Here is a 14,759-nt window from a genome sequence, read left to right as displayed (position 1 = left end):
AAAGTCATTAATCAGTTTCCATACCGATCAAATAAGTAGAGAACTTCATCTTTATTTTATTTTATTGATGTAAGCTACAATAATTTTTTTTATGTAATTCTTAACTGTTGTCATTTTGATTATCTTACAGGAAAGAAGCAACAGATTTTCATATAGACCATCAGTCAAGGCCCTTTTTAAAGTAGGTGCTGAATTTGGGGCAAGTGGTTTACAGCAGAGGATATTCTGGGAAACTAAAGAATTACAGTTTTATAATTCAAAAATTTGTCACATGAAAATAATCTGTCAAAAGGACCATAGCAACATTTTGTAATTGTAGAGAAGTGTTTTCTAAGAATTGTTTTTTTTTGTCCTTTTATTAAATTAGAATCCTTATTTCACCCTTAAATATCTTAAACTTTGATCAGCAGCAATTAGGATGATTTGTTTACATTATAAGAGGCATAGCTTTCTTTTTAGATTTCAGTAAAATAGTGATAATTATATTTTATGTTGAGTATTTTTTAATGTTTTTATTTATTACTATTATTTTTAAGTTTATTTTGAGAGAGAAAGAGCACACGTGTGCATGAGTGGGGTGGGCAGAGAGAGATGGGGAGAGAGAGAACCCTAAGCAGGCTTCACGCTGTCAGCATGGAGCCGGGTGCAGGGCTCAAACTCAGGAACCGTGAAACCATGACCTGAGCCAAAATCAAGAATCAGATGCTTACCCGACTGAGCCACCCAGGTGCCTCACATTTTCTTAAGAGTTTTAAAACTTTTATTTAAGTAACCTCTACACTCAACATGGGGCTCGAACTGACAACCCCAGAATCAAGAGTTGCATGCTCTAACGACCGAGCCAGCCAGGAACCCCTGTGTTGAGTATTTTTGTTGTTTTTTAAAAACTCTCTTATTTTGGCATTCTTGTGTGCATGAAACAATGTTCACGGAGCCCTTATTTTTTGTTCCTTGAAATATAGCAACTACTATATGTTAGAAACCGAATTTATGTTCTAAACACTTGAATATTGTGAGGTGCATATTACTATTGTCAAAAAAGTGCTTCCATTTCTTTTTTTTTTAATTTTTTAAAGAATTATTTATTTATTTATTTTAAATATGAAATTTATTGTCAAATTGGTTTCCATACAACACCCAGTGCTCATCCCAACAGGTGCCCTCCTCCATACCCATCACCCACCCTCCCCTCCCTCCCACCCCCCCATCAACCCTCAGTTTGTTCTCAGTTTTTGTTTTTGTTTTGTTTTGTTTTTAAATTTTTTTTTTAACATTTATTTATTTTTGAGACAGAGAGAGACAGAGCATGAACAAGGGAGGGGCAGAGAGAGGGAGACACAGAATCTGAAACAGGCTCCAGGCTCTGAACTGTCAGTACAGAGCCCGACGCGGGGCTCGAACTCACAGACCGCGAGATCGTGACCTGAGCCAAAGTCGGCCGCTTAACCGACTGAGCCACCCAAGTGCCCCTGTTCTCAGTTTTTAAGAGTCTCTTATGCTAAGTGAAATAAGTCATACAGAGAAAGACAGATACCATATGTTTTCACTCTTATGTGGATCTTGAGAAACTTAACAGAAGACCATGGGGGAGGGGAAGAAAAAAAAAGAGATTTTTAATTTTTTTTAATGTTTATTTATTTTTGAGAGAGAGAGCATGAGCAGGTGAAGGGCAGAGAGAGAGGGAGACACAGAGTCCAAAGCAGGCTCCAGGCTCCATGCTAGCAGCACAGAGCCTGACACAGGGCTTGAACCCATGAACTGCGAGATCATGACCTGAGCCGAAGTCGGGCACTTAATCGACTGAGCCACCCAGGTGCCCCAAAGTGCTTACATTTGTCATAAAGAAGGATATTAGGCTGCTATAATAAACATACTGCTTGGCATCCTGCATATGATAGTGTTTTTCCTTTAATTGTATAATAGAAAATTATGTTATAGATTATTTTAAATCAAGCAGTTTAAAATATTCCCAGGCCTTGTTAGAATATACAGTTTTCTTGGGGCACCTGGGTGGCTCAGTTGGTTGAGCGTCTGACTTCAGCTCAGGTCATGCTCTCACAGTCTGTGAGTTCGAGCCCCGCGTCGGGCCTTGTGCCGATGGCTCGGAGCCTGGAGCCTGCTTTGGATTCTGTGTCTCCTTCTCTCTCTGCCCCTTCCCCGCCCATGCTCGCTCGCTCGCTCTCTCTCTCTCTCTCTCTCTGTCAAAAATAAATAAACATTAAAGAAAAATTAAGAATATACAGCTTTCTTGGAAACTATTATAGCTTTGCTTTATGTTTGTGGCATTATATTACAGCACCTGGTTTAATGTCTTATATGTAATTAGTATGCAGTAAATTTTATTAACTGGGTGAATTAACCAGTTTTCTGGTATTATGAAAGACACAACAAAAGATGTACCTGCATTAATTGGAAATAGTCTCATGAAGAAGTATTTTTTATGACCAGGCACACCTTTCTCTGCATTATTAACATGCCACACCCATTATAGGGTGTGGTTATAGGCTTATTCACTATGTGTTTTGAGGAATTCTGTGATAACAGGACATTAGATGATAAGTTTCTTGAGGCCAGGGTATCATTGACTATTCTGATCTGTAGTTAAGTAATTGTTATGTGCTTACCGAATGGATCAACATGGATTTGTTCCCCTGATTTGGGCTCCTTAAATCTAATTGTTTTTGGCTACTAAGTCCTAGAAGAATATGTATGAAGAGGTCATGGGGCCTTTTAAAGGACAGAGCGTATGAATACTTCTTCATACATACTATTTTTTAGAAATCCTTTTCAAAATGAATTGAAATGATTTAAAAAGGAAGGGAGTTAACTCGTAACATGATTCATGAGGGAAGGAAGCATGTAAAAGAGTCAAGAGTTAATCGGTACAAAAGTGTTTGTCACACCATGTGCTTTTCTTCTAGAGGGTTCTGGCGTCTCTCATAGTTTAGAAGAGAGAGAAACATGCACTTGCTTTAAAAAGTATTCTGTCCCTGCCCCAAACAGTAGGAGGAATGGTGTCACTTATTTCCATGTGAAACCTGCCATTGCTGCCTCATCCACGTACGGGAGCGGAGAAGGGAAATGAGATATTGTTTTTATGGGTTGGGGTGCTGTGACTCAGTGCTGGAGTTTTCATCAAGAACCCATGTGTACTCTTTAAAACTTAAGATGGGAATGTCCCAGAGGAGCTTTTATAGTCAGAAGGGGGATATTTTTTCAAGGCCTGTTGATTTCGTTTTCCTTATCACTAGCCCAACTCAGTGTTTATTGACTGCAAGTTTACTGTCATCCTTTGAATCCTAATCCACACAAAAGTAAATGAATTCTTACCGGAAATATGTTAGAAGACATCACTCTCATCACTTTCTATATTACAAATATGATTGGACTGCGGTGGCAAACCACGTGAAAATAAAAAGGGAAATCCTTCTGTACCTTTGAGAGCAATGGGAAAAGCATAGATAGGCATTTCAAGTCAATGAAGTAGTCTTAATGAAGCGCAACATTGGCTTTTTTTTTTTTTTTCTTTGCTGACAGTAAATGATTTGACACCAGTAGCGATATGTAGTGGCTCAGGCTACTGGAGGACACTCAATTATGAAAATTTTATCTTGCCTATGTAGAATTCACTGTATCCGATAGTTCTGAGATCATAATATCCATGTGTGTATTGAAATACTCCAATTGTAATGAATTCTTGTGAGTAGAGATACACAGGTCGACAGAAGGATGAAGCAAATCAGTCTTTTACCTGTGTTATAGCGAGCTGATCCAGTTTATTACGAGTGGTCCTATTATTGCCATGGAGATTTTAAGAGACGATGCTATATGCGAATGGAAAAGACTGCTCGGACCTGCGAACTCTGGTCTGGCACGTACGGATGCTCCTGGAAGCCTGAGAGCCCTCTTTGGAACCGATGGCATAAGAAATGCAGCTCATGGCCCTGACTCTTTTGCTTCTGCTGCCAGAGTAAGGTGTTTGAAAAATATTTTAGTTCTGTTTTTATTTTGTTAAATGTGTTAGGTCAGAGTAAAGCATTTCTGTCACTGCTGACTTAGGGTAGATTTATACAGGTGACCTAGCAGTAGAGAAAGTCTTTGACCTGTTGCCTAGAATTAAACAGCATTTCAATAATACGTCTCTTTTGTGAACTGGTAACTTGGTCATGGTCAAGATAAGTTTTCTCCAATTAAAATACCTGTCATCCCGGTTTTTGTCCCAAAACCATTTAAATTATTCAGGCTTATAAATGTTTGAATAATTGAATTCACACAAGACCAGTTTATGGATAATAAATATTCAGAAAGAAAGCATTATTTAATATATTTTTTCCTGACTCATACTTCACACTATTTTCAAGCTTAACGTCCTTTTCTTTACCTATATATAGCTAGTGTTTATGAAAAAGTTTTTATGCTTCTTACAATTACTCCTTATTTTAAATCCATATAAATAAGGTATTATACGGGGTTTATGCTGATGTTGATTTAATGACATTGCATGTTTATTCTTAGCATCATGAGAAGTTTCTCAGCTAATTTAAGATGGTTTTCAGTCTGGTCATGCTTTCATTAAACTATTAGACAATTTTAAAATAATTGAATTTTTCTTTTTTTTTTACAGCTCTGTCAACAGATCCTTTCAGTTTTCCCTTCAAATTAGACTTTGAATTTGATTGTTGTGGTCTAGGTCACTGTTATATTTTGTCTGGACTACTGTATAAGCCTCCTAATTCCCCTTTCCTCTTCTCTGACACTCAGTTTGTGAAAATTCTACCTTGCCCACGTAAAATTAACCAGGCTAAGAGAGATCTTTTCAAACCAGATTAACAATTCAACTATTGAAGACTCTTTAGTGAATTTTTTTAAATCTCTTTTACAGTAGAATCTCAAGTCCCTATTGTAGGCTCCAGAGCTCTACCTGATCTGATTTCCATCTGTCTCCCCAGCTTTATCTCCAGCCTCTCCGTTATTCACTGTGTCCCAGGTACACTGACCATCTTGCTATTCCTTGAATAGCGAATCTCTGCCGGGCTTGTTCAATCAACAGTAAAGAGGACAGCGTAGTTGAATGGGGGTGAGGGAAGGAGGGGCTGATGAGGGCACAGAAATAATCAGGGGAGATATCACACGGTAATATTTCTGACATTTTCTCTGAGAAAAGCTGGGGCCTATTGCAGTGTTGCAAGCGGAGGGCTGACATGATTGAATTGGCCTTTGAAAGGGCTATACTGGCCCTGAGAATAGTCTAGATGACAGGAATGGCATCAGGGAGCCCAGTTAACAGGCTGTTGCAGTAATCCAGGGAGATGATGGCTTGGACCAGGGTGGTGGCAATGAGAGGAGTATGGAGATATATTTTAAAATACATTTTAATCAGTGGAGGTCAACTGAACAAGATTTCCTTCCAGATTAAATGTAGAGTCGGAGAAAAATTGATATCAAGGATTACTCCATAGCTCCTGGCGTGAACACCTGGAAGGCGACGATTTACGTAAACTGAAATCAGGAAAGCCGTGGCTAGAGTCAGTAGGGATGGAAACTCAGGAGTTAACATTTTGGACATTGCAAACTTAATCTGCATGCTAGTCATCAAAGTGGAGAGATGTTGGGCAAAAAATTTAGTTATATATGAGTTTGGGGAGGGAGGTCTGGACTAGTACATATGGGGTCATTGGCATCTAAATGGTATTTAAAGCCTTGAGAATGGCTGAGATTACTCAGGAGAGAGTACAGATAGAGAAGAAAAGAGAACAAAGATGGAGCCTTTATGTTCTTAGTAAAAGGCTAAAGAGGAGGAAGCAGCAAAGGAGGCAGAGAAGGAGCCGTCAGTGAGGGAGAAGGAAAAACCTCAGAGATGATTGTGTCCCGGAGGCCAGGTGAGGCAAATATTCGAAGAGGAGAGAATGATCAGTGGGGTCAAATGAGGCAGACCTATCAAGAAAGAAGGGCCCTGAAGTTGACCACTGGATTTTGCAATGGAGAGTTCATTGGTGAAGTTTGTGAGAGAGCAATAAGAGTCAAAGTCCTGCCGGAAGGGATTTAAAAGAAAATTGGAGGACGGGAATATAGACAACTTTTTTTAGGAGTGTTGTTGGATGTTGAGCAAAGAAACGAGGTGGTAGCTGTGAAGAAAAGCAGCATCTTTTTTCTCGCTCTCTTTTTTTTTTTTAAGATGAGAAGAATTACAGATGTGAAAAATTGAGGATGTAGAAAAAAGAGTGAGACTTACTGGCACAATGTGCTTGATTAGGTGAGAGGGAACGGGGTGCAGGAGTAGTTGTCTGTAGCAACAGGTGCGAAGGCGGACTATGGGGGCGCAGATGCTGATTCTTACTCCCTTAATTAAGACAATAGGAAGCAAGGTCAAAAACAGCTAAAAGAGAGGATGAGGGAGACGGTGTTTATTGGTTTGAAGAGAGAGAAGATGTGAAGTAATCATCAGAAAGACTAGGAACAGGAAGCAATTAGGGAAATATGGTTGTGGTGCTGAGTAAGTGGCCCACCTGATGTTCATGGTTCTGAATTCTGAGTGTGGTTGTTCTCCGTCCTTGTTCAGCCGCATGGGTGTAGGTGCAGAGTAGGTGGAGCGTTGACTTCAACCATGGCTGTAGTTTTGTGAAGCGAACTCGATAGGAAGGTCTCGGTAGTCAATGGAGTGTGCAAGAGAGTGATTATAGTCTTTGACCTTTGATCTTAGTAGTAGACAATCACTCTAAATGTAGTCTTCCTTTCTGGAGTTACATTACCAATCAGATCTTTCAAGATATTACATAAGTGATAGGAACAAATAATTAATGAAATAAATGGGAGCTGGAACTGAAAGTCACTGACCATGCTCATTGATATTTGCTTCCTGTTTCCCTCCCTTAGTATCTTACCCCGTCTATTTCCATCAGTTTATTTAATATATTTAAGCTCAGGTATGCTTGTCAGATTTTAGACAATTTAGGCTCTATATGTATCGATATATTAGATGATTCCATCAGTGAGCACCGTAAGGGGAGCGATTTTCATGTTTCGATCAGTAGAACCTGCATGGCACATAACAAATGGTGAATGAATTCTGGTGTTGGCTACTAAAATTCCCTGGTTACTTCCCATTAGCGAACAATATACTTTTTAACTTTTTGTATTAAAAGCCTTGATATAAATAAAATGGGAAGAAGTGGGAAAATGTGAGCATATAATTTTGATCTTTTTCTCAAGGTATTTTACCTTACAAATATTCTTTGCCTTTTATGAGAATACCATGAATCTTGACTGTGAGTCCAACTACACCATGCTGCAGTATTATGATTTATAAGAAATGCATATTTGGTCGTGCAGATGACCAAAGTATATTTTTCATATATATTTGATCTTTGTCCAGTTTCTGGGTCACAGCTCCACCAAATCCTTGCAATTTCCTGAGTGTTGGGGGTGATAAAGGTGTCCTTCGTTATGTTAATGAAATGACTTTTGGAAAGCATCTAAGGATAGAGGCTGGTTGCCAGGAGGACCAACAGTGTGTTTAGAGGGTTAGAACTTTCAGTCTTTATCTCATGACCCCTGGGAAGGGGAGAGGGGCTAAGAGGCAGGTGAGGGGGGAGGGGAGGGTGAAACAGCTGATAGGGATTAAGTAGTGCAGTTACAATGAGCCACCTGGGTATTGCGTGGAAGTGTTGAATCCCGATATTGTACACCTGAAACTAACACTACCACACTGTATGTTAACTAACTAGAATTTGAATAAAAACTTAAGGAATCGCCAATGGCCAGTGATTTCATCAGCCATGCCTATGTAATGAAGCCTCGTAAAAACCTTTGGCGGTTTGGAGATCTTTGGGGTTGGTGAACAAATGGAGATTGGGAGAATGGTGTGCTCTTTCCCCATACCTTGCCCCATGTATCTCTTCTTCTGGCTGTTGATGCGTAGCCTTTATCGTATCCTTTCATAAGCTGGTAAACTTAAGTATTTCCCACAATTCTGTGAGCCTCTCTAGCAAATTAATTGAACCGAAGGTAGAGGTCGTTGGAACTTTGTGTCTATAGACAGGCAGACAGTCAGAAGCATAGGTCGCCTGGGGTTGGTAACTGGCATCTGAAGTGAGGGTAGCCTTGTAGGACTGAACCTTTAATTTGTTGAAACCGATGTTGTCTCTGGGTAGACAGTGCGAAAAGGGAGTTGATTTCTTGGACACCCTGCTGGGAGAATTGCTTTGGTGTTCTGTGTGGGAGAACACTTCCACACTGCAGTTGGGTCTGGAGCCCCTAAAAGACATATTTTTATTCGGTAGTTAATATAGGTTGTGCATTTATTTAATACTATTGATGCTGAAAATAAGTGGATTCAGAAGTGCAAGGGAGGCTTTATACTTTAATATGATAAAGCTAGTCTTGTCTTTTTTTTTTTTTTTTAATGTTTATTTATTTTTGAGGGAGAGACAGAGCATGAGCAGGGGAGAGGCAGAGAGAGAGGGAGACACAGAATCCGAAACAGGCTCAAGGCTCTGAACTGTCATCACAGAGCCCGACGACGTGGGGCTTGAACTCATGAGCCGTGAGATCGTGACCTGAGCCCAAGTCGGACGCTCAGCCAATTGAGCCCCCCCCCCCCCCCTCCACGGTGCCTCTGCTAGTCTTGTCTTAAGTACGTGTTTGTTTCTATGGCTGCACATACATAATATGCCTATCTTCAAATACAGTTTGCAGAACGATTGTTTTCTTCTTTTTATAGTGGAGAAGCTTCTGCAGAGTTAGCTACCGTAATCATTCCTCCTGAAGAAATGTCTTAAACATATTTGTTTCTGTTTTGTACACTTAAATTTTTTAGCTCTTTCTGACATTCGCCCCTGAAATACCCCATCGTCATGAACCCTGTAGGATACACCTTTTCTCGACTCTCGTCTTGGGAGGAGTGAGTATTGTGGACATCGTGTTAGCTGACTGGCTATCAGAGAGAAATCTGGCTGCAACGCACAGCACACGTGAGGAAGCAAGGACAGGACATGTGAATTAAAAACTGAAAAACCTCACACGAGCATCCCCAAATAATCTCTCCTTGATCTTAAGTTCCTATTAGTTACGATTTAATCCTTTTTTTTCTTCCTTATCCAGATTTCACCAAAGCTTAGACTATAGCCACAATTTTCTCTTCAGTTGCCTGTGGCTACTCACTGAGAGCAACCACTGCAATGTGGCTTCATCTTTTCATTCCACCAAAATCATTTTGGATAAAATAATCAATGTCCTCTTACTTACAAAATTCAAGGAAAAATTTTTATTTCTTTTGTATCTGTCTGCAACATTTAAGTTTGAACGCTTTCTCCTTTTTGAAATTCTCTACCCTATTTTGACTTTGTGATGTCTCACTGCCCTTGTTTCTTTAGAGCTATCAGGTCATGATCTATGTCTTATTAATTGGCCGTTCTTCCTTCACCTGTCCTTTAAAGTGATGATGTTAATCAGGCTCCATTCTCTCACCTACTAATGTTTTGCTCTATTTCTCAGTCTTGGTCCGTAAAATAAGGGAATAGTTGTACCTACATTATAGTATTCTTCTGAGGATTAAATAAAATGATTTAACTGTTTAGCATAGTGCCTAAAACATAGCGTTTAATGGAGATTATCTGTTATTAATACTCCACTTTCATGGTGCTTCTCAAATCTCTACCTATTAGTTGTACTGCATATATTATCAGTATATAAAAATCAATAGTATTCTTGATATACCTGAGTTAGAAAATGTAGACTTAAAAGAGAGTTCCTTCATAGTGTAAAAAAAAGTATATGATGCTCAGGATAAACCTAACAAAAGATGTGAGAGATCTTTATGGAGAAAACCATAAATTTTATTGTAGGCCATAACAAACGACTTAAATAAATGAAGATCTATACCACGTTCATGCATGTGAAGATTCAGTATCCTAATGATAAAAAGTCTTTCCAAATTTATCTATAAATTCAGCGCACTTCCAGTCAAAATTGAGGCAGAGGTTTTCCCGAAGTTTAATGAAATTCTTGCGTAGAAGAGCCAAAAGCGCCAAGGAAGTTTGGAAGGGTAAGAAGAAATGGTGGTGATAAGATGACTTCTTTATGCGAGAGGAAGCCTTTTATAAAGCTTTGGCAGGAAAAGCAGTGTGATACCGGTATGGGAGTAGACAGGTGGGTCGGTGTAACAGCCCAGGGAACTCAAGAAATGACCCATAAGTAATGAGATCTTGGTGGCATTATGAATCATTGGGCAAGAGATAGATGGATAGTCGATAAATTGTACAAGATGATTTTATGTGGACAACTCAATTTCTTAATTCTATGTGTAGGGTTCTCCTTAGTCTTTCAGATTCATACTCAAATAATGCATCCCAAACTGAACTGATTAATTTTAACTCACCAAACTATTCCTTTTGTATTCTGCATACCATTAACAAAGGAACTGGAGGGGCGCCTGGGTGGCTCAGTCGGTTGAGCATCCGACTTCGGCTCAGGTCATGATCTCTTGGTCCGTGAGTTCGAGCCCCGCGTCGGGCTCCGTGCTGGCAGCTCGGAGCCGGGAGCCTGCTTCGGATTCTGTGTCTCCCTCTCTCTCTGCCCCTTCCCCGCTCGTGCTCTTTCTGTCAAAAATAAAAAACCAAAAAAACAAAAACAAAAACAATGGAACTTGAGAGCCAGTAAATATTCTTCTGCCTCCTTTATCCCCTACATCCAATGAATAAAAAGTTGTGTAGATTTATCTTCTAAACATTTTCTTCAGTTCTCTCCTTTTCCTTCATTCCTACTCTCACTGTGTAACCCGGGTTGCTATAATAGCTCTGGCTCAGACTTTTCTCCCACAAATACCTCTTCCACATAGGTTTCAGAGCAAGCTCTCTAAAAATATTGATCTGTCCATGTCGTGAATCTGCTAAAAATGTTCCAGAGTGATGCATTATCCCCCAAATCAAGTTAAAGCTCCTTAACGTGTTTTATGAAAATGATCTGAATGCTAGCCTCTTCTCCAGTCTCACATCCTGCCTCTGCTTCTTTAGACTGTGGTGTTCTTGCCCTATTGCCTTTACTCTTTCTGCCCCTCTGCCTTGGAATGCCATATCTCCCTTTGTCCAGGTAATTTTTTTTGGCCCTTTAACTCTGCTCAGAGTTCTTTATATATTACAGATACAGATTTTTTACCCAGGTATATGATGTGCAAATACCTTCTCACAGTGTGTCGTTTGCACTTTTATTCTCTTCAACAGTGTCCTTGGATGAGTAGAAGTTTTTAGTTTTGATGAGGTCCAACGTATCAGTTTGTTCTTTGATGTGTTGTGGGTTTTGTGTCACGTCTAAGAAATTGTCACCTCATTCAGGGTCACAGAACTTTTCCCTTTTGTTTTCTTCTAGCGATTTTATAGTTTTTGGTTTTATATTTAGCTACATGATCCATTTTGAGTTAATTTTTATATATGGCATAGGATCTGACCAAAATTTGTTGATTTGTGTATAGACGTCTGATTGTTCCAGCATCATTAGATAAAATCACAATTTTTCCTCCACTCAGTTACCTTTATACCTTTGTCACATTTGTTGACTATGTATCTGAGAGTGTATTTCTGGATTCTTAACTTTGCTCTATTGATCTTTTTGTCTTTTTTCATTGTGAATTTTGAACTTATTAAGAAAACAAACATCGCATTTAGAAATGGACAAAAATTTTGAATAGGCATTTACTTCACCAAAGAAGATACATGAATGGTATGTAAGCGCACATTAAAAGTACACAACGTCAATAGACATTATGGAAATATTAATTAAAACCACAATGAGCCAACACTACACAGCTTTCAGAATGGCTAAGGTTTAAAAGAATGGACCATATCAAGTGACAAGGATGAGGAGAAACTTAGGAACTATCATACACTGCTGATAGATGAGAATTTAAAACAGTACAGTCACTTTGGGGGGATGGATGAGAATTTAAAATGGTACAATCACTTTGGGGAATAGTTTGGCCGGCACTCAACTAAAAACTTAAACATGCAGCTACCCTGTGATCCAACCATTCCACTCAAGTATTTTCCCAAGACAAATGAAAACAAATATCAATACAAAGACTTGCGCATAACAACTTTGTTCATAACAACCTTATTTGTGATATCCCAAACCTAGAAATAACCCGAATGTCCAAGAGATGAGTGGATAAAGAAACCATGATATTAACACATGGAATACTACTAGGCCATAAAAAGGAATGAAGTATCGATATACGCTACATTGCATGAATCTCAACATAATTTTGCTGAGTGAAAGAAGCGGGACTAAAGAGCACATACTATATAATTATATTTAAGTAAACTTATTAAAAATTAAACTAATTCCTAACGATGGAAAACAGATCATTGGTTACAGGCCAACTTGTTAATGGTAAGGGACGTAATGGTAAAGGTAATGGTTAATGGTAGGGGAGGCAGGGAGAGGCAGAAGAAAGGGATTGCCCAGAGGAAGGAGGGATGACTGATAATGCTTATTATCTTGATTGTGGTGATGTTTTCTCCGGAATAAACATGTCAAAGCTTATCAGATCGTATCCTTTAAATATACTCAGTTGGAAGTATGTTCATTATACCTCAACAAAACTTAGAAACCAGTGGCAACAACTCTGCTCAGCTGTTATCAATTTCCTGGTTCTATGTGAGGTACCCTTCATACCTACTACATACCTCTATTTCTTACCATCTTTGAAAAGTATTTGTGTTTATGTTTGTCCTCTCAGTAGACTGTGAATTCCTCGAGGATGTCCAATTCATCGTCATACCTCCAGGATCTAGGTCACTGGTGTTCAAAAATGTTTTGGAATTCAAAACTAACAGAGACCTTATGTGTATCGAGTACTCACTACGTTGCAGGCATCATTCCACATGCTTTTATATCTGATTTAATTCTCACAGTCTCCCGTGTAGTCGCTTAGATCATCCCAATTTACCAGGAACTGAAACTTGGTGAATTTAAGCACCTTGGCCTCCTGACAACATGAGCCCGAGTACCTCTGTCTCCAGAGCCCCATGTTTAACCACCAGCCCCATGTTTAACCAACTATGGATACCAAAAATAGTGGCCTACCTTGTTTTAAACATTACCGTCTTTTAGAATACGTTAGTGATGGAAACACTTTCAGAGAATTTGGCAAGTGGAGAGAAGAAAATTTAGCATCAGTAATCCTGCCACTGATGTTTACAGTTTGTTTATGGCATATTCCTTCCAGCTTGTTCTCTTGATCATTTATATAATTTACATAGGAACACCATGTACCTGGTTTTAACTTGATTATTTTTTTCACTTAATATGATATTTTTCATGTTAACAGATTATTGTCACAGGAGTACATTTTAATGGCTACAGAATATTTTGTATGAATATAACATGATTTATTTAAACATCCCCTTACTTTTGGACATTTTGTTAGGTTCTCTTTTTTTTTTTTTATTTGTAAATAAGGCTGCATTGATCACGTGACTTCATATTTCATTTCTTAAAGGTTTGGATTTTCTGAGAACAGATTTCTTATTTGGTATGAGGGTATGTAGAGAGCAAGTTCAGTGTTTTCATGTTTAGTCTGAGGCATTTACAAAAATGATATTTAAAATTACTATGTAAAAGTTTTGGAGAAACTTTTAACTAACAACCATTTAGTGATGCTTTTTTTTTTTTTAAATATTTTTTTTTCAACGTTTATTTATTTTTGGGACAGAGAGAGACAGAGCATGAACGGGGTAGGGACAGAGAGAGAGGGAGACACAGAATCTGAAGCAGGCACCAGGCTCTGAGCCGTCAGCACAGAGCAGGACGCGGGGCTCGAACTCACGGACCGCGAGATCGTGACCTGGCTGAAGTCGGACGCCTAACCGACTGCGCCACCCAGGCGCCCCTAGTGATGCTTTTATTATGCTAATAAAGATAAGAATGTAGATTAGTCAGATGTTTTAGTGAGATTACCAGTGGGATTTTAGGTGAAATTTATGAAACAGTGCTACTGTTTTGTTACAATTTGTTAAGTAAGATATAGTAAAAAAAAAAAAAAAAAAAAAAAATTGAAGACTCCATCAGTCTTCATTTTAGGTTTTGGTAAAGTTACATATCTCTATCCTTCCCTGCTAGGTAGTTTAGGAACATATAAAAGGCTAAGAGTAATAGCAGGAACACTTGGAAGGAGAGGAGCTTTATGTAAAGTGTTTAAGCAGCTCAGATCACAAAGGGATGCGAACATTTCTTTGTGAGACTATCACATTTGTTGTGTAAACTCTCTAAATCAGTTGCCATAACAATGACCTAGTAGAAGTGCTCTTGCAAATGTCCGTTTAGATTAATCCTTGGGACAGATAGGACGGCCTATGCAGGGAGAAAGAGAAAGCAAAGGCAGAAAGTAGAATTAACTCACTTTCGCCAAGAAGGTAGATTTAAGTAAGACCTTCATATTCCTTGCCTGAAATACAGTAAATGAGTGCTTGGAAAGCTGGCATTTTCAGTTTTAAAAATTGAGGAAGAGAAGAGGAAAGTCGAGACAAAAATAACTGGCCCAATAATTGGTTCAGCTAGAGGTGTAACAATTTAGCACAGCTTCTTTACTTTTGAAGGACAGGTGATGGAAAAGGCTCAGGGCTTTGCAACCAGCGCGACTGGGTCTGAATACTGGCTTTGCCCCTTGCTAACCCGCAAGGGCTCGTTAGTCAAGGCTTTCTTATGTGTGCAGCGTGGGTAGAGCGATCTTATTTCTTAGCACATGCAGAATGTATTAGTTTCTGAAT

At 39.0% G+C, this 14,759-nt stretch overlaps 1 protein-coding gene across 2 annotated transcripts in view; it reads left to right on the top strand.

Moving 5' to 3' along the window:
- The window catches only part of NME7 (NME/NM23 family member 7), a 260,452-nt gene that overhangs the window by 68,694 nt on the left and 176,999 nt on the right, over nt 1-14,759 (top strand). For both annotated transcript variants that reach the window (XM_045048905.1, XM_019821576.2), the window contains exons 5-6: nt 131-181; nt 3,763-3,970. In XM_045048905.1, coding sequence (XP_044904840.1) covers nt 131-181; nt 3,763-3,970 — 259 coding nt within the window. The remainder of the gene's footprint in view (nt 1-130; nt 182-3,762; nt 3,971-14,759) is intronic.

This window comes from Felis catus, chromosome F1, assembly GCF_018350175.1.
Source record: "Felis catus isolate Fca126 chromosome F1, F.catus_Fca126_mat1.0, whole genome shotgun sequence".
NCBI classification, from domain to species: Eukaryota; Metazoa; Chordata; class Mammalia; order Carnivora; family Felidae; genus Felis; species Felis catus.
Note: the sequence above shows the minus strand (reverse complement) of the source record. Positions and strands in the feature narration are given on the sequence as shown.